This window comes from Pristis pectinata, chromosome 10 (genome assembly GCF_009764475.1).
Source record: "Pristis pectinata isolate sPriPec2 chromosome 10, sPriPec2.1.pri, whole genome shotgun sequence".
NCBI lineage: Eukaryota > Metazoa > Chordata > Chondrichthyes > Rhinopristiformes > Pristidae > Pristis > Pristis pectinata.
Genome location: NC_067414.1, coordinates 35,857,722 through 35,878,884, shown reverse-complemented (window position 1 = coordinate 35,878,884; position 21,163 = coordinate 35,857,722). Strand labels below are relative to the sequence as shown.

General features: G+C 41.1%; 1 protein-coding gene across 6 annotated transcripts in view; it reads right to left on the bottom strand.

Moving 5' to 3' along the window:
• Positions 1-21,163, bottom strand: part of usp45 (ubiquitin specific peptidase 45) — an 89,735-nt gene that overhangs the window by 6,140 nt on the left and 62,432 nt on the right. The window contains exons 12-16 of one of the 6 annotated variants that reach the window (XR_007956997.1): positions 18,985-19,041; positions 13,094-13,781; positions 11,693-11,790; positions 10,175-10,261; positions 5,304-5,461 (exon numbers count right to left, since the gene is read on the bottom strand). Coding sequence is in view for 2 of the 6 variants with exons in the window: in XM_052024634.1 (XP_051880594.1) it covers positions 10,175-10,261; positions 11,693-11,790; positions 13,094-13,781; positions 18,985-19,041 (930 nt within the window). In the remaining 4 variants the exon portion in view is untranslated. Of the gene's footprint in view, positions 1-5,303; positions 5,462-10,174; positions 10,262-11,692; positions 11,791-13,093; positions 13,782-18,984; positions 19,042-21,163 lie in introns of those variants that run through there. The other 5 variants (XR_007956998.1, XR_007956999.1, XR_007957000.1 and 2 more) reach the window with 5 other exon arrangements.

Genomic DNA, 21,163 nt, shown 5'->3' with positions numbered 1-21,163 from the left:
TAATATTTGGGTGGGTTCCAGGTGTCAGAATTACCCGATTGGTGCCTGTCTACTTGAAGATGGAAAATAACAAATGATTTTAAAGCTTGCAATTGCTTAAAACTGAATGTACAAGGAATCAACATTTTTTTTTGCTTGTAAAATTCAGTGATTCTTGATGGATCCAGATCTGACAAAGGACAGAGAACCTTCAGACAAATCTCTGATAAGACAGTGAAAGATGCGCAGAAAAGGGTACAGGCTGCATATTGATTGAGGCGTTTACAACCCATCATTCCTTGCAATTTCAGTCATCTGACAGGATGGTAAAATTTGCCAATGGACATTTATGAAAGCAGATGAAATTACTTTCACTAATGAACATCCATGAATTACAGAGCTGTACCTTTCCTTCTTGTTCATTTCAGAGAAGTGGACTATCTACAGCAAGCACCTCAAAGCATTAGTGAAATAACATAAACAGTCTTTGCAAAATCTACCAAACTATTGGCCAGATAAGCAAGCCAACTTCAGCATCCTCTCCCTAACCAACATCCCTTCTCTAGTTACACTCAGCTGGCTGATGAATGGGCCACATCATTAGCATGCCTGACATCAGACTCCTGAAAAAGGTGCTGTACTCCAAATTGTAACATCATCTTTTCCCCAATTATTTGAAAACCTATCAATTTCCATCTAGATCATTATATACTGTAGAGAAAGGTTATTCAACTCATCTGGTCTGTGCCACTGCTTATTCTCCTCACCCTATTAAAACTGTAACTTTTGGGGGTTCCTTCCCCCAAACCCTACCAAAAGCTCTTGAAATGTATCCGAGTTATTCACCTCATATCTCAATGATGCGTGGTAGCATGCTCCAGATTCTAACCACTCTCTGTACAAAGAAGTTTCTCCTGTATTCCTTACTGGATGTATTGTTGACTAACTTGTGCTTACAAGTCCTAATTGTGGTCTCTACTACAGGATAGAAACACTTTTTTTAATATCTACCCTATCAAAACTTGCCATAATCTCACAAATTTCTCTTTTTATCCTCATTACCCATTCCAGAAGCTAGAGCCTAGTCTCTTCAGTTGTAGTATTGTTAGCCTAATTTTATAATATGGTTCCTTTTAAGTTTCAGCTTATCAATGGCAATTTAATTACATACCTAATGGGCATATATTCCATCTACATTCATCCCATATTTCATGAATGTTATTTTGTCCTGTTTGTTAACATTATTCAACAGGTGAAAAAAGTTTAATGACAAAGCATATATAGGCTTTTGGGATAGAGAATTACAAAAATTGAGGCCTTGTGAATGAAGGCATTTCTCCTCATCATAGTACTAAATGGTCAAGCGCCTATTTCAAGACTGTAACCCCTAGTTTTAAATTCTCCAACAAGACAGATGGCATTCATTGCTGGACTTGGTTGTGGGAAATAAGATGGGTTAAATGGAGCAAGCATCAGTGACTAAGTATTAGGAAAAAAAGTTCATATCATAAGGTTTGGAATGGCCATGGGACTGGACATCGACCACTCGAAGGTAAAAATAATCAACTGGGGAAAAAGAAAGATACATTGTTGGAAGAACTCATCAGGTCAAGCAACATTTGTGGAGGCAAAGGGATGGCTGATATTTTGGGGGGAAACCCTGCATCAGGTCTGAGAGCGTAGAGGGAAGATAGCCAGTAAATCAAAATAAGGGGAGAGTCAGAGGCTAGTAGGTAATAGGTAGAACCAGATTTGGGTGGGGGGGTGGGATGATGGGCAGATGGAGCCAGGTGGGGGAGTGTGGAGGGGAGTGGGGAGCGCTGAGACAGAAGCTGATAGGTGATAGGTCAAAATACAAGACAAGAAAAATATGGAGCCAGATGGTGGTGGGGGTGGAGGGTAGATAGAGACTGGTAGGTAGGTGGAACAGATAAGGAAAGAAAGAATAATGGGCAGAGGGAACCAGATGGGGGAGGGAATAAGAAAGGTGAACCAAGGAGAAGAAACCCAGGTAGATAGGTATGTGGATGATGGGCAGATGGAACCAGAAGGGGAGGATAATGAGTCTAAGTAACAGGATGGGAAGGGATTGAGAAGTTGATGGAGACCCTGAATGGACTGGTGGGATTGGGAATAAAACACAGGGGGAGTGGATTACCTGAAATTGGGGAAAAGCCAATTTCAATCAGATGGGAACAGATCTGGCCCAGGTAAAATGGAATTCAAGCCTGGCAAAATATAACTGAGGAATAGAAAGCCTTTAAGGTGGAGATGTTTCAGGAAAAGTCTAAATGCATTCCATAAAAAGGTAGGAAAATTAAAGCTAGATCACACTGAATGACCAAAAAGATATAGGCAGAGTTGAAAAAAAAGATGCCAAGTTGTTAACTTGAGAACCACACTGATTACAGAAAATTCAGAGAGAAAGTAAAGGAGCAAAGAAAGGCAAAGAGTGAACATGAAAAAGATATGTGCAGGAAACATAAAAAGGAATCTAAAAATACTCTGTTGGTGCCTGAACAGGAAATGGGTTGTAAGAGGAGAAGTGGGCCGATCAGAGACCATAAAGGAAATCTATTCATGGGAGAAAAAGGGCACAGCTGAAGAACAAGTACTTTATATCAGGCTTCGAAAAAAAGTGTTGGTGCTCGAGCCTCAGCACAAGAAGAAGTAATTGAGATTCTGGATGGGCTAAAAGTTGACAGAGGTGATGCTAGAATGGCTAACTGCACTTTTAAAACAAATAAGATATTGCAGAGACTCTGGCCATAATTTTCCAGACATCTACAGGTGCAGAGAAGGGACTGGAAAATTGTGGATGTTTCACCCTTTTTCAAAACATGTTGGGGTAATCCACAGGCCAGATAATTTAACCTCAGTGGTGGGCTAAGTTCTAGAAACTACAATTAGGATAGAAAATGTAGAAATGTTTGAGAAACAAAGGACTGCAGATGCTGGAATCTAGATGAAAAACACTATGATGCTGGAGGAACTCAGCAGGCCAGGCAGCATCTGTGGAGAAAAGCAGGTGGTCAACGTTTTGGGTCAGGACCCTTCTTCAGGACTGAAGATAGGAAAAGGGGAAGCCCAATATATAGGAGAGAAATTGAGAGCAGTGATAGTTGGACAAAAGAGGGGAGACAGGGTGGGCACAAGGTGATGGGTAGATGCAGGTGAGATAGTGATATGCAGGTGCAGGGGAGGAGGGGAGAACAGATCCACCAGGGGATGGGTCAAATGAAAGGAGAAAAAAAATAAAGGGGGGGGGGAGTTAGAATAAAAGAGATAGGCTAGGAAAGGGAAGAAGGGTTGAGGTTGGGGGGTGGGGAGGAGGAAGGGATGTGGGGATTACTTAAAGTGGAAGAATTCAATGTTCATGCCATTTGGTTGCAAGGTTCCAAGACGGAAAATGAGGTGCTGTTCTTCCACTTTGCGCTTGGAATTCTCCTGGCAGTGGAGGAGGCCAAGGACTGACATATCTGTGATAGTGTGGGAGGGGGAGTTGAAGTGACCGGCAATGGGGAGATGCAGATCACGGTTATGGATGGAGTGCAGGTGTATACAGGGCCTAGACGTCCTTGCCCCACAGTGTTCACATCCTCGTACCCGGACACCATCCGGTCCCACCGGTCCAATCCCTTCTCACCTACGTCCATGACATATCACACGCTCTCCAACTCTTGGAAAGCTTTAAGTTCTCCGGCACACACAACCTCATCTTCACCATGGATGTTCAGTCCCTATATAGCTTCATTCCCCATCATGACAGCCTCACCACCCTCCCCGCTTCTTTCTTGACCAGAGATAGAACCAGTCCCCTTTCACTAACACTCTCCTCCACCTGGCTGAACTTGTCCTCACCCTAAACAACTTCACTTTCGATCCCTCTCATTTTCTACAGACCAAGGGCATAGCTATGAGCAATTGCATGGTCCCCAGCTATGCCTGCCTCTTCGTTGGCTACGTTGAAGAGTCTCTGTTCCAAGCCTACTCTGGCCCTATTCCTCAACTCTTTCTCCGCTATATTGATGACTGCATTGGTGCCACCTCTTGCACCCGTGCGGAACTCGACAGTTTCATAAATTTCACCACAAGTTTTCACCCTGCTCTCCAATTCACTTGGACTATCTCCGACACCTCTCTCTCCTTCCTCGATCTTTCCATCTCCATATCAGGAGATTCCTTATCTGCCAATATCTTCAACAAACCCACTGAAACCCATAGTTACTTCGATTACAGCTCCTCCCACCCTGTCTCTTGCAAGGACCCGATCCCTTTTTCTAAATTTCACCGCCTCTGCCCCACCTGCTCCCATGATGAGGCTTTCTACTCCAGGACATTTGAGATGTCCAACTTCTTTTCTAACCTGGCTTCCCCCCCTACTGTGGTCGAGAGAGTTCGTGCCCATATCTCTGCCATTTCCTGCACCTCTGCTCTCTCCCCACCCCTCCCAAACAGAAAAGTGATCGAGTCCCCCTCGTCCTCACATTTCATCTTACCAGCCTACGTATCCAACACATCATTCTCCACCACTTTTGCCATCTCCAACGGGACCCCACTACCAAGCACTTCTTCTCCCCACCCCTTTCTGCCTTTTGCAGGGACTGCTTTCTCCATGACTCCCTAGTTTACTCCTCCTCCTCCCCCTGCCCCACCCATCCCACTCGCACCCCGGGAACATTCCACTGGCCCCACTATAGGTGCAACACCTGACCCTACACCACCTCCATCCAGGGACACAAATAGTCCTTTCAGGTGAGACAGAGCTTCACCTGCACCTCCTTAACATCATCTACTGCATTCGCTGCTCCAAGCGTGGTCTCCTCTACACTGAGGAGACCAAATGCAGACAAGGTGACCATTTCGCAGAACACCTCCACTTCCTCCGTAACCACAATCTGCATCTCCCCATTGACAGTCACTTCAAGTCCCCCTCCCACACTATCTCAGAGATATCAGTCTTCGGCCTCCTCCACTGCCAGATGAACTCCAAGCGCAAACTGGAGGAACAGCACCTCATTTTCCATCTTGGAACCTTGCAGCCTAACAGCATGAACATCAAGTTCTCCCACTTTAAGTAATCTCCACACCCGCCCTCCCCCCCAACCATGCCTCTTCTTTTCTTCACCTTCTTAGCCTCTCTTTTTTTGTACCCCTGCTTTTTTGTTCTCCTTACCTTTGACCAATCCCCTGGTGGATCTGCTCTCCCCTCCTCCCCCGTACCTGTCTATCACTATCTCACCTGCATCCACCTATCACCACCTTGTGCCCACCCTGCCTCCCCTCTTTTGTCCACCTATCACTGCTCTGCTTTTCCTTCTTACATATTGGGCTTCCCCTTTTCCTATCTTCAGTCCTGAAGAAGAGTCCTGACCCGAAACGTCGACTGCTTGCTTTTCTCCACGGATGCTGCCTGGCCTGCTGAATTCCTCCAGCATCATAGTGTTTTTCATGTGGAAATGTTCAGAGGGTCTGGCAGTATCTATGAAAAGAGAAACAGAAATAATGTTTCAGGCTGAAAACACTTGGTCTACTTCTTTTTCCACAGATGCTGCCTGACTGATGAGGATTTCCATGTTGTTTCTGATTTTCAGCACTCAGGTGCCCAATCTTGTTTCTCCAATCCACATCATTGAATTACATTATGTATTGCAGAGACCCAAGAGCTAATTCATGTGACAGCCCACTAGTTAAAGTCTACCAACTCAAAAAATAAAATTGGGTGACCACTTTGCTGCACACCTTTACTTAGTTTGCAGGGGTGATTGAGCTTTCAGTTGCCTGTCACTTTAATTCTCTCTCCAACTTGCACTAGCACTCCCACCTGTCTGTGGCTTCCTGCTCTGTATCAATGAGGGCCAACACAAGATTTAGGAACAACACATCTTCTGTCTGGGCACATTGCAACCTTTGGAATTCAAAATAGAATTCAACAATTTAAGATAACTTGGGTATTCTCTTTGTATCAGAACTGGCCAGTTCTGCTGTCAGGTTATCCATCAGTAATATTAGCTTTGTTTTTCTCTCTCCACAGACACTACCTGTTCCACTGGGCTTCTCCAGCAATTGCCTTTTGATTTCAGATCACAGCAAAAGCACTGACCTACATTTCATAGATTTTACATGTCTTGTTTGTTTTCCCTCTAATTTCCTTCCTTAACTTGTCAGCTAGACAACTTTGGAATCGCCTTAGCTACCTTGGGCTCATCCTAGAGATAGAGATATTTTCTTTGCCCTGTCCAAGCCTCCTCCACTCTCTCTGTAACATAAAACCACTTGTTTACTCACCTTCCAATTCTGATGAAGGATCTTCAGCTTAAAATGTTAAATGTTTCTCTTTCTACAGATGCTGCCTGACTGACCTTCTGGTGTTTCCAGCTTTTTCTGTTTTTAACCGCCAAAATAACTCACTTATTCCCAACATTTCAATCCACTCCAATTTTCAATTGATGCCAACATAATACTCCCATTACCATAAGCCATTACCTTGTGTAATGATCTTCTATATGGGGCCTTAATGAATGTTTTTTCTAAAATTCAAACATAGCACATCCACTGATTTATCTGCTTAGCTCGTGCTTGTAATAATGACTGAAGTTGAGTACACCTGATTGAATTTAAACTAGGGATCAGTGACAAAGTTATTGGTGAGTTAGGTGCCTTTTGATAGTACTGTTGCAACATCATCTTACATTTCACTGATGACTGAAATTAGGCTACTGGGGCAGTAACTATCTGGATTGAATAGGTCCTATTTTTTTTTGTTAACAGGATACACCAAGGCAATTTGTTGGCTTGACACCAGTGTCATAACTATATTGGTTCAGGTTGGGACAAGAGATTCTGAAGTAGTGCAGCTGAAATATTATCAGTGCCCTGTCAGACGCATTTCAAAGCTAACCAATTTAGCAAGGTGAAAGTAGTGGATGTCCCCACAGTGGAAACTGGACTTATAAACAATTGCTTGTGTTCACTCTGGCCAATACCGCCATGAACAAAGGCGTTTGAGACAAGTACATTTGTTAATAATCAAGTAGGTTTTACTCTCCAGTTGGATCTCCCTGTCTGCAACATGGGCATTCTACAAGAAATGTCCTGGAAATGTTGACTAGTTCAATAATTGGCAAATCTATTTTCCAACTTTGGCTGATGGACAGCGATGTCCCCAGGAGTGCCTTCGTTGTCTTTAGCACTTCTTCAAAGAAGTATTTATTGTGAATCCAATTCACTGGCTGAGAGAGACACTTACCAGGTTTTCTTGGTCACATTTGACCTGATGCCAGAATCGATATTAAGTCTACTCTACACTGACTGCATACCCCTGTGACGCATTTTGGTGGATCTGCCCTGCTGGTGGGACAGAACAAGGAGTATAGCTGAAAATGCTGATGTCAGGAGAACACCTACATAGTTTACAGTGTCCCCAGATGTCAGCATGAAGAGCTTTGTAGGATCAATCAGGATAGATATCATACATTTCAGTAGGTGTCTTATATAAAATGCATTTAATGCTAGAGTTTATGCTGGTGTTTGCCCAAGTCAATATCATGGTCCACTCCAATATTCTTCTACTGATTTCTGTAAAGACATAGTTTAACTGAAAGGCTCGCTAAGCTATCTTAGAGGACAATTAAGAATGAACCACATTGCTATGGGTCTAGAATCACAAATAGGCCTGATCAGGCAAAGACACCAGATTTTTTTAGTGACTAAAATGGATTTTTAACAACAAGCTGGTGGTTGACGCTCACCATTACTGATGGCAGCACTTTATTCCAATTTATTTAAATAACTAAATTTAAATTGTTTGGCTGCTGTGATGGGATTTAACTCTTGTAGCAAAAATAACTTTGGTAGAAGAAAATATAAAAGCAGAGTATTTCTTAAATGCTGAGAGATTGGAAACTTGTTATTCAGACAGACTAGGTATCTTTGTACAAGAGTCACTGAAAGGTAATATGCGGGGTACAGCAAGCAATTAGGAAGGCATAAGCTATGTTAGCCTTTATTGAAATAGCGTTAGAGTTCAAGTATAACCATGCAATTATATAGAACTATGGTAAGACAATGCATTTGCTTCAGAAGAATACAATAAAGGCTCACCAGATCGATTCCTAGTTAGGGGGGGGGGGGGGGTGGGTGGAGGCGTTGATGTTTATGAAGGGGTGGGATTGTCATCAGAGGAGAAATTACATAAACCGCGCCTATACTGTTGAGACTATAAAAGTATGAGTGGTGATCTCATTGAAAAATACAAAATTCTTATGGGTCTTGACAGGGTAGATGCAAGTGAGATGAAAAAATACTTCCTTAAGCAGAGGGCAGTCAGTTTTTGAAACTGTTCACCCAAGAAGGCAGAAGAGGCTCAGTTATTCAGTACATTAAAGACAGATCAATTGTATTTTGATGCCTAGGAAATTAAATTGTGGAGTTGGCATGAGGGGCTGAATGGTCTACTCCTTATTCTTTTTCTTTATTCTTATTATGTTCTTTGTCTCTGGATCATTGGTACTTGTCTCTGGATTACAAGTTCAAGTATAAAACAACTTTACTAAAGTGCTTAGTATAAATATATAAGAACACAAGAAAATAGAAGCAGAAGTAGGTTACCTGTCCTTTCTAGCCTGCCCTGCAATTCAACATGATCATGGTTGATTCACCCCAAGCCTCAGATTTTCCTCTATGCCAGGATCCCCATAGCCTTCAATCCCCCAATTTTTCAAAAATTTATCTACCTCCACTTTAAGTACTTCTAATGCTCTAGCCCCCACAGCTTGTTGGGAAGAGAATTTCAGAGATACACTACTCTCTATTAAGCAGAACTTCTATATACTTTGATTTTAAAAGATTTTGAAACTCTTCCACTACTGAAAACATCTTGACACCTACCCTACTTTTGTTTTTGGTGTTGGTAGAATCTTGGATGGCGACAAGGAGGCATATAGGAGTGAGACAGATCAGCTGGTTGGGTGGTGCTGCAATAACAACCTCGTGCTTAACGTCAGCAAGACCAAGAAATTGACTGTGAACTTCAGGAAAGGAAAGTCAGGAGAACACACACCAATCCTCATTGAGGGGGTCAGAGGTGGAAAGGGTAAGCAGCTTCAAGTTTCAGGGTGTCAATATCTCGGAGGATCCCAACACATTGATGCAATCACAAAGGCAGCATGCCATCAACTCTACTTCATTAGGATCTTGAGGAGTTCTGGTACATCAAAGACTCTTACAAATATCTATAGATGTACGGTGGAGAGCATTCTGAATGGTTGCATCACAGCCTGGTATGGAGGCTCCAATGCACAGGATCGTAAGAGGCTGCAGAGGGTTGTAGACTCAGCTAGCTCCATCACGAGCACAACCCTCCCCCACTATCGAGGACATCTTCAAGTGGCGATGCCACAAGGTGGCGGCGTCCATCACTAACAACCCTCACTATCTGGGACATGCCCTCTTCTTGTTACTATCATCAAGAAGGTGGAGCTGGAAGACCCACACTCAATGATTCAGAAACAGCTTCTTCCCCTCCACCATCAGATTTCTGAACGGTTCATGAACACTACCTCATTATGCCTTTTTTTTTGCTATTTATTTTTGTAATTTTTATGTCTTTGCACTGTAGTACTGCCACAAAACAACAAATTTCACATCATACAAGTCAGTGATAATAAACCTGGTTCTGATTTTTCACTTTTTCTTTTCTTATCCTACACAATTGGTTAGCCAAATGGGCAAGTCCTGACATCTTAACATCAACAACTCATTAAAGACCTGCAAGTTTAATGTGCTGATAAATGTGTCCAATGAAACATTGTTACTCATTGCATCACAGAAACTCCCTTTGTTCTGCATATCCCTCCCCATCTTCTCTCCTACCGAAAACTAACTTGCATCTCTCTCTTTCCCAGTTCTGATGACAGTTTGCAGATCTGAAACATTGACTGTTATTCTTTCCACAGATATCGCCCGACTTGCTGAGCTTTTCCAGCACTTTTTGGTTTTGTTTCAGATTTCCAGCATCTGCAGATTTTTGGATTTTCTTTTGATCAGAATCTACCCTGTCATCCCACCAGATCAAATATGTTTCGATAAGATAAACTCTCAATCTTCTAAACTCCAGCAATACAGACCCAACGATAGCATCTTAAAATGATTTGTAACAATATCTTCTTAAGTACTTTGTGTGCAAAGTACATACCTTGCAGTTGGAAGAACAGAATGGTGCCAGATCCAGTACTAAAGGGAAATCCACATGTTTATTCACTTTCCGCAAACTCAAACCTGCCTGACAAGGAACATAAATCTTTTTAAAGTAACTGAACCTTTGATTTACATTCTTGTGTGATGACAAAAATCATGTGAAACTTTTAAAAAATTGGTTTCTTATTCAAAACAAATCCTTGAAGGTCATAGTCCAGAATTCTAGATGGGATCCTAGCCTTTATAAATATTGAGGATATAGCACAAAAGTAATGTAAAATTTAAAATAGAGAACATGAATAGAGTAGCGTGCACAGATTTGAATAGTTTACACAATGAAGGCTATCCAAAACATGGAGAACGTGCAGAAGGTATTCATCAACAGTTTTATGGCCGAGAGGTTTTAGAAAGAAGGTAAGACTAGATAAATCAGTGTTTCTAAGAACAGGGCTAAGGCGATCAAACAAATGTGTTATAAGCTTTTCATAATGGCAAATTGAAAATAAAGCCTGGTCAAATAATGACACTAAGATTATCACCAAAACTGAAAGAAATTACCCGATTTTTCTGCAAGCGTTTATATTTATAAAGCACCTTGAACACAGGAGCATGTCCCAAGGCTTGTTATTAATCTGATATTATGGAAGATGACCCAAAAAAACCACAGTAAAATGATTAGGTTTTAAAGGTAGTAATAAAGTAAGAAAAAGTGCTGGGGAGGCAGAAAGGTTTAGGAAGATAATTCAGAATTTAAGGTCAGCTGAGCATGGCTGCTTATTAAAATCCAGATTACTCAAAGGCCAAACCTAGAGGAGCATCAATAACTTGGAGATTTGTATGGCTGCAGAAGACTATATAAATGAGGAGGAGCCAGTCCATGGAGATGAGAATATTTAAATTGAGGCACTGCTTAAAAGAGCATCAAGATAAGACATGGAGCTGAAGGATAAAGGTGAAAGAGACCTAGAGCAAATTAAAACATCGACAGAAGTTTTAAATGATCTCAGATTTACAAAGGAGAAAGAGAGATTGCCCAGGAATGTCTTGAAATAATTATATATTTAAGTAGAAGGACATTAGGTTATGGAATACTATACAGGAAACAGTAGTAGCAGTAGAATCATGCTAGTAGATCAAATATTTGAAAAGTAATTATTTCTGGGGAATGAAAAAAAGAGGGAATGGGACTAAATGCATAGTTCCTTGTGAGGCACATGGAAGTGATAGATCCAATTGCTTCCTTCTATGCTATAAAATGTGATGATTTAATTTTTTGATTTTATTGGTGGAAGGAATTTAATTTTAAACCACTAGAAAAAAAAATTAAGGAATTCAGATCTAGACTAAGTGCTCAATTACTGAACAAATATTTGGTTTTGTTGAAATACATTTATACATGGAAATGCCTGAGAAATTTTGATCAAAAGAGAGGTTTCTCTTATGAACTGCTGACTCAAAATTATTAAACATAAAAATAAAAAAAAGAAACTTATGGTAACATCCCTGCAAGAATTACCTGGTGGAACCTTTTAAGGTGAAGATTTAATATAGGTGGGACAGCCGAGATCAACATTTGCTTCCGAGCATTTGTATATATATGTTCCGATTTCTTTTCTTTTGAAAGAAAAGGTAAAGTAAAAGCAAGTATTAATGTGAATAATAATCAAGGTAACTACATGATTAGCATTTACTAAAAACAGCTTCCAAGTATAATTTACGAAGATCATTTGGCAATCCATTTGTATAGTATTTATTTAAATTTATCTTCAACTTTTGTAAGTTACTGCTTATATTGTCATTTTCCCTCCCCTCATAAATGGGAGAGTTTTCCCTGCTATTGGAATGAGGGTGAGATGTGTTTATTTATGGGATGTAACCATCATTGGTAAGTCCATCCAAATTGCCCTTAAGGTAGTGGTGGTGGTGGTGAGCCACCACTTTACACTGTTGCAGATGATCTGGTCAAGGTACTCTCATGACACCATTGGCCATGATCTGAACCCAATGGCAATGAAGAAATGGTGATATATTTCAGACATGATGGCGTGTGATGAGAGGGGAACCAGCAGCTTCTGGCATTCCTTTGCACCTGCTGTCCGCTTCTCCTTCTTAATGGTGGAGGTCCTGGTTTGGGATGTGCTATTGGATTAGTCTTAGTGAATAACTGCAGTATACTTTGTGGAGAATATATATGATTGCCATAGGAAGCTACTGGCGGAAGAAACAAATGTTCAGCATGGTGATGGAGTGCTAATTGGGTAGACTAATTTGTCCTCATTGGTGTTAAACATGTGAAAGTATTCCATCACACTTTTGACATGATTTCTATATGGTAGGTTTTGAAAGGCTGAGAAATGATTCACTCACCCAGAATTCTCAGATTCTGAACTATTCTATTAGCCATAATACTTAAGTTGATTATGCAGTTAAGATATTGTTAAGGCAATAAAGTACCATTGAACATCTCTGCCATATCTCCAGCATTGGAATAAGATGTGCATTATCAACAGGAAGCACACCAGTAATTCACTAAGGCTTCTTTTAGCAGTATGTGCTTAATTTACAACCTTAGCAACCTGAAATTCAGCAGGAACATGTAAACACCTTGAAGTTTCACTTCAGGTACCCATCTAAATCTCCCTCCATGGCACACAGGATCCTAACCTGTGTCATGGATATTCTTTCATCATTCCCAGGTCAAAATCCATTGAAGAAAGCAGCCCACTATCAAGTTATGAATTAGGAATAAACAACAAACAAAATATCAGCCTTAACAGTGATACCCATATCTGGAAAATATGATTGATCATATGTTTGCATCATTATACATAGTCCAACAATTCAAGCCAAGTAGAGTGCAACACTCATCCATCAATGGACATCTATAGGATTTTTCTGGCACTTATACACTACCCACCTGCTGACTGTGCCTTCTTGTGCTGTTTTTGTTTTCTCTCTGTACATTTTTCACACAACAGTTTGTTGTTACCCATTAGAAGATCTATGGATGTGAACTGGGCAAGACAGGACTGAAGAGAACATTCCTTAGGTCTGGCTCTGTAGCTCCGGGACAGCGTTTGAAAAGCTGTAACTGTGTTTTTTGAGACAATAGATTTTTCTTTTGTGTCTTGAATGCCGAACGAAACACTGTCGGCTTGTTCCCCATAAACAGAATCAATGATTAGATTTTCCTTTTTGGTACTGCCAAGGTTGAGTTTTGCTACCCCACTGGAAATAGAATCATTACAACTGCAGTCTGAATGGTTGAATTGAACTAAATTACCGTTCAACAATTTGTGGTTGACAGTTGTCAAACCAAAGTTGGAATCAGTGCTGCAGCTCAGGGACTCCGTTGGTTTTGAAGGGTTCTCAGGTTCTGATGCTTCAGTGTCCGCATCATTGCTTCGGTCTGATAGAATGCTTCTATCTGACTGATTCCCATCTTTATCACTACCTTCTGACTGACTTAGATTAGAGCAATGAAGTGTCCGTTTACTCTCCTCCTCATTGTGTCCATTACTTTGTTCTGCAGAAGCTTGCCAACTCCTCTCTTCATCTGTTGACTTCTTTATTCCTTTTATCCTTTGTTTGTTCACATAACTCTGCTAAAAATACAATATTGAAAAATGTTGGTATATTGTGTAAAAAAAAACCCGGCCTGAGAATCTCTCAGATTAGAGTCTCTGTTCTAGGTACCTTCCACCATATAAAGAATAGTGGGAAATTAAATTGTTGGGAGATCCTTTTGCGTTAGAAAGATAAAGCATCACATCACACATCTAGTGTACTGTGTTAGAGTGGCCTATATTTGACACCAACTGTTAAGAGGTTTTTTACCTGGCTCATCAATGGATGGACTTAGTCAGATCTAAGTATCTTTAGACATAAACAACCACTCCAAGATTACTTCTACTTCAATATTGAAGGTCTGCTAGAAACCTAGGCTTCCACAATACTGGAAATTTGAATAAATACAAAAAATGCTGAAAGACTTAGAAGTTCTGTCTTCCTGACCTGCTGAGTGTTTTCAACATTTCCTGTTCCTATTCCAGCTGACATCCTGTATTAACTTTGCAATATTAAATTATTACAGAAATCTAATGTTATTTAAAAGTAAAATATTGCAGATGCTAGATATCTGAAATAAGAAATAAAAATGCTAGAAAAAACTTAGGCTATCTGTGGAGAGATAAACAACAGAAAGCTGTGGAGTATCTAATTTATTCCATAAATGAGAAAAGCAACTCTTTGATAAAGCTGCCTAATCTAACCAAACAAAAACCAGTGAGTAAATGAAGTGCTAGTGCAGCTTCTGACAACAAGAACATAAGGGTCCAGGGGCTGGATTATCTGATCTGCTGAATATTATGTTTTTTTCCCTTTGTTTAAAAGGACTACTTGTGGTCCACATCAGTATCAATGACATAGGCAGGAAATCTGACAACATTCTGCAAAGCAAGTTCAGGGAGTTAGGCGCCAAGTTAAAAGACAGAACCTCCAGGGTGGTGATTTCACGACTGCTACCTGTGCCACGTGCTAGTGAGACAAGAAATAGGAAGATAGTCCAGTTTAACATGTGGCTAAGGAAATGGTGCAGTAGGGAGGGCTTTAGATTTTTGTATGATTGGGCTCTCTTCCAGGGCAGGTGGGACCTGTACAAATGAGATGCTTTGCACCTGAACTGGAGAGGGACAAATATCCTTGCAGGAAGATTTGTTGGTGCTGCTTGGGGGGGTTTAAGCTAGAGTTGCAGGGGGGTGGGAATCAGAGTGGTAGAGCAGCAAGTGGATTGGCTGTGAAGAAAGTAGATGTTAAGCCTACAAGCAGAGACAGAAATCGACAGGTTGACGAGCATGGTGGGACTAATGTTCTGAGATGCATATATTTCAATGCAAGAAGTATTGTAGGTAAGGCAGATAAACTTGGAGCATGGATCAGCACGTGGAATTATGTTGTTGTAGCCATTAGTGAGACTTAGTTGCAGGAGGGGGCAGGACTGGCAGCTCAATGTTCCGGGGTTCCAAGATTTTAGACATGATAGAGGGAGAGGTATTAAAGAGGGAGGGGTGGCATTACTCATCAGGGAAAATGTCACAGCAGTGCTCAGACAGGACGTCCTGAAAGGCTCGTCTAACTGAGGCAATATCGGTGGAACTGAGGAATAAGAAAGGGATGACCACATTAATAGGACTATATTACAGATCTCCCAATAGTCAGTGGGATTTAGAGGAACAAATTTGTAGAGAGATAGCAGACAGTTGCAAGAAAAATAAAGTTGTGATAGTAGGTGACTTTAACTTCCCACATATTGACTGGGACTCATACTGTAAAGGGATTGGATGGATAGTTTGTTACATATGTTCAGGAAAGTTTCCTCAATCAATATGCAGAGGCCCCAAATACAGAGAGTACAATACTGGATCTCCTCTTAGGGAACTAGATGGAGCAGGTGATAGAAGTGTGTGTCAGGGAACACTTTGGATCTAGTGATCATAATTCCATTAGTTTCAAGATAATTATGAAGGATAGGACTGGTCCTCGGGTTGAGATTCTGAATTGGAGAAAGGCCAATTTTGATGGCATCAGAGGGGATCTGGAAGGCACAGATTAGGATAGGCTGTTTTCTGGCAAGAGATGCTTGGTAAATGGGAGGCTTTCAAAAGCTAAATATTGAGAGTACAGAATCTGTACATATGTTCCTGTTAAATAAAAGGCTAACAGGTTCGGGAACCTTAGTTATCGAGGGATATGAGACCCAAGTAAGGAAAAAGGAGGCGCACATTAGGTATAGACAGTTAGGATCAAACAAGGCGCTTGAGGACAATAAGAAATGCAAGAGAACATTTGAGAGAGAAATCAGGAGGGCAAAAAGAGGACATGAGGTTGCTCTGGCAGATAGGGTGAAAGAGAATCTCAAGGGTTTCTAAAGCTATATTAAGATCAAAAGGGTAGCAAGGGACAAAATTGGTCCTCCTGAAGATCAGCATGGGCACCTATGCATGGAGCCGAAAGAGATGGGAGAGATAAATGAATTTTTTTTGCATCCGCATTTACTCTGGAGACAAACACAGACTATAAGATAAGATACAAGATAATATATCTTTATTAGTCACATGTACATCGAAACACACAGTGAAATGAATCTTTTGTGTCGTGTTCTGTGGGCAGCCTGCAAGTGTTGCCATGCTTCCGGTGCCAATATAGCATGCCCACAACTTCCTAACCCGCACATCTTTGGAATGTGGGAAGAAACCAGATCACCCAGAGGAAACCCACGCAGACGTGGGGAGAAGGTACAAACTCCTTACAGGCAGCAGCTGGAATTGAACCCAGGTCGCCAGTGTTGTAACAGCATGACACTAACCACTAAACTACTGAACTGAGGTCATGGATCGTATCCGGATAATAGAAGAGGTGGTGCTGGCTGTCTTGAGGCGAATGAAGGTGGATAAATCCCCAGGGCCAGACAGGGTGTCTCCTCGAACCTTGTGGGAAGCTAGTGCAGAAATTGCAGGGTCCTGGCAGAGATATTTAAAACATCCTTAGCCACAGGTAAGGTGCTGGAGGACTGGAGAATAGCTAATGTTGTTCCGTTCAAGAAAGGCTCTAAGAATAAGCCGGGAAATTATTGGCCAGTGAGCCTGACGTCAGTCATGGGTAAATTATTTGAAGGTATTCTAAGGGACAGGATGTAAAAGTATTTGGATAGACAGAGCCTGATTAGGGATAGTCAACATGGCTTTGAGCATGGTAGGTCATGTCTATCCAACCTTATAGAGCTCTTCGAGGAGGTTACCAAGAAGGTCGATGAGGGAAAGGCAGAGGACGTTGTCTCCATGGGCTTTAGCAAGGCCTTTGATAAAGTCCCGCATGGGAGGCTGCTCCAGAAGGTTAAGCTGCTTAGCATTCAGGATGAAGTAGCCAATTGGATTCAACATTGGCTTAGCGGGAGAAGCCAGAGAGTGGTAGTAGATGGTTGCCTCTCTGACTGGAGGCCTGTAACTAGTGGTGTGCCGCAGGGATCGATGCTGGGTCTGTCGTTGTTTATCATTTATATTAACGATTTAGATGATAATGTGGTAAACTGGATCTGTGAATTTGCGGATGACACCAAGATTGGGGCGTAGTGGACATCAAGGAAGGCTATCAAAGCTTGCAGCGTGACCTTGACCAGCTAAGAAAATGGGCTGAAAAATGGCAGATGGAATTTAATGCCGACAAGTCTGAGGTGTTGCACTTTGGGAGGACAAACCAGGGTAAAGCTTATACAATGAACGGTAGGGCTCTAAGGTGTGCAGTAGAACAAAGGGACCTGGAAATACAGATCCATAGTTCCTTGAAAGTGGCATCACAGGTAGATAGGATCGTAAAGAGAGTTTTTGGCCATAAATCAGGGCATTGAGGTGAGGAGTTGTGATGTTATGTTGAAGTTGTACAAGACATTGGTGAGGCCGAATTTGGAGTACTGTGTGCAGTTCTGGTCATCTACCTACAGGAAAGATATCAATAAGCTTGAAAGAGTGCAGAGAAAATATACAAGGATGTTGCTGGGTCTTGAGGACCTGAGTTATAGGGAAAAATTGATTAGGTTAGGACTTTATTCCCTGGAGTGCAGGAGAATGAGGGGAGATCTTATAGACGTATACAAAATAAGGGGTATAGAAAGGATGAATGCATACAGGCTTTTTCCACCAAGGTTGGGTAAGATTAGAACTAGACGATAAAGAGTTAAGGTGAAAGGTAAAATATATAAGGGGAATCTGAGGGGAACTTCCTCAGAGGGTGATACTAGTGTGGAACGAGCTACCAGCAGAAGTGGGAGATGCAAGTTCAATTGTAACATTTAAAAAAGGTTTGGATAGGTACATGCATGGGAGGGGTTGGAGGGATATGGTCTGGGTGCAGGTAAATGGGACTAGGCAGAAGATCAGTTTGGCATGGACTAGATGGGCCGAAGGGCCTGTTTCTGTGCTGCAGTACTCCATAACTATCAATTACCCGCAGGTTAGCTGCTGGTTGAATTTAACTGGATGTTTTTCCAATAGAACAGTTTTAATGCCTTCTGGAAAGTTAGTTACTAAAAACTGTAGTGAGTGGTACGCCAGTTGCTGAAGGAGCTTGTCTGGCTTCAAGGATTCAGTAATAACCAGTTGCACTCAGACATGGTACATTAATCAGAATTTCCCTTGAAATATGGCTTAATGGGGACAACGTACAAAAGTCACAAAGAGTATGACAAGCTGAGAGAAGATGGAAGAGGATGAGGAAGTTGGGAAGGGCACCCAGCAGGAAGTTATACCCACCCCAGGTTATCAGGGAGTAATTCTGTTGCATGAACATCAGCAAAAAAGTGTCTGCACTTTAAGAAGGGCTGCCTCACTAAGTGTTACTTAAAAATAAAATATTGCAGATGTAAGAACTGAAATCAATATATATAGCAGGCATCATGAATTTGGTGCTGCATGCAACAAATCTGACCAATGACAGTGTAACATTTATAACAACTAGATCAATAATTACAAGGAAACACGAAAATAAAATGGAAAATAGATAACAGTTCAGCACCAAAAAGGGATTACTGGAGAAGGGCAAACATGTACTTTATACAGAAACACACCATTTACATTGGAGGACTATGCAGTACTTGGTTTATACCAAAGCAGGGAATAAGGTTGATAAGGCTGCCAAACCCAAAAAGTTTACTGAATAAATAAACTGCAAATTATGCTCATAAAGACTTAAAAACAGCCTACAGATGATAAACATTTCAACTATTTTGCACACTAAAAACAAAAAAAGTTCTCTTACCCTTTCTTCAACAATAGGAAGTGAAAGATCGATAAATGGCTCTCTAACAGATGAAATCTAAAATATTTAAAAGATTGTAAATAATTGATATTAGAACTATATATCACAGCTCATAACACAAATGACAGAGCATCCACATTCCATATAAACAGAAGGCCTAAAATTAGGCCTGCAGTCATTGTATCAATCCTTACTTTAAGAATATAAACTGTGTATGACTTATTACCACTGTAATGGAAATTCCAAGTTTTCTTCAAGTTCAGTTGTGTATTTTTTTTTGGTGCAATGATCAAAGACAGCTACAGAAGGTTATTGAACTTGTCAGCAATGTTATTATTGCAGGTTTATCAAAAAATAAGCTTGCAGATCAGAGGTTATCCTATGCATAATACTAAAAACAGAATTTATGATGTAGTTTGTTTTACAAGTATGAAGGACCTCAATACATATTGAAGCACCAATGTTTTCTACGGAAACCTGAACTTCAAATATCCCTGTTCATTTGAAAGGAAATGAATGCCTATGAGGGAAAAGGGTAAACATAAGGTAATTTAACAACTTTTTAAAAATTTAAATGCATTTAATTGCTTATGTATTTTCTAGTCTTTTTGTGTTTATAATGTTACTATGTTTATTTAGCTTGACTGAAGTGTTATAATTGTATATTTAATTAACAGCTTTTAAATGTTTGTCGATATTCAACCACCGGCAGTTTGACAGCCAGTAAGCCTGGAGGCATGGCTTAACCAGCTGTCAAAGCAATTCTATATACAGTACTTGGTCATAAGTCAGGGCATTGAGTATAGGACTTGGTATATCATGCTGTAGTTGTACAAGTCTTTGGTGAGGCCACACTTGGAGTACTGTGTACAGCTTTGGTCACCCTGTTATAAGGAAAGACGTGGTTATACTGAAAAGAGTGAAGACTTACGAGGATGTTGCCAGGACTAGAGCACCTGAGTTATAGGGAGAGGTTGGCCAGGCTAGGTCTTTATTTCTTGGAACATAGGAGAATGAGGGGCGACCTTTTAGAAGTTTTTAAAATTATGAAAGGCATAGATAAGGTGGATGGTAACAGTCTTTTCCCAAGGGTAGGGGAGTCCGAAACTAGGGGGCATAGATTTAGGGTGAGGAGGAAAAGATTTAAAAGGGACCTGAGGGGTAACTTTTTCACTCAGAGAGTGGTAAGTATATGGAACGAGCTGCCAGAGGAAGTGGTTGAGGCACTTGGATAGGTACATGTGGGGGAGGGGCCTGGAAGGATATGGACCGAACACAGGAAATTGAGACTAGCTAGGTGCACAACATGATCAGCATGGACTTGTTGGGCCTATGGGCCTGTATCCATGCTGCATTGCTCAATGACTCCAATCAGCTTGCAGCCAAGTTACCTGATGGTCGCTGCAGGGGATTCACTTCAGGCAACAATGGGTTTAGTGAGCAGCTCATCAGCAGTTGCAGGTGGGGAGCTTGTTGGCAAGAGATTCAAACCACTAATATCTCTGAAAAACAGCGCAAATTAATGGTCTGAAATTTCCATAAAAAAGCCACAGGTTCTGCATGAGTAAATGCTGAAATCCTGGACTTCCTCAGAGCCAAGTGCATCTGCCATTCTGATTGTACTGTAGCACTGGAGTCTTCCAGGAATCCAGTGACAATATGCAAGGTTCCAATAGTTTCCTAGTACTTATGCTGGGAAAAGTGCATGCTGTACCTGCACTGGTTTAGACCCAGTGCATGTTCATTGACTCCATTCATTTCAATGGAAAGGGGAATTTGCGAGATGCAGGGAGAGAGGGAAAAGAGAGTGCATGAGAGAAAAGAGAGAGTGAGAGAAAAGAGAAAGTAAAAAATCTGGATGAGGGTTGTGACATAAATGGCTGTCAGAGCACCTCTGTATGGTGTACAGTTGGAATGCTCTTTACTGGGCAGTGCCTCATGGGTCAAAACCAACTTTACTGAGGAAGTCCTTGCCAAAAGATACACTCCAATCAGCAGCAGATTTACAAGGTAGACATATACTGTAACATGCATTGGCATCTTCCCACTCCAAATTCACCAAAGTGAAGAGATTGTGATGTATTTTCTAGATCCACGTGCAAGAAATAGTGCTTATTTATTTTATTTTCAAGAAATGTGTAAAGTCCAAGATCTATAAAGTTTGACAATTTTCTAACCC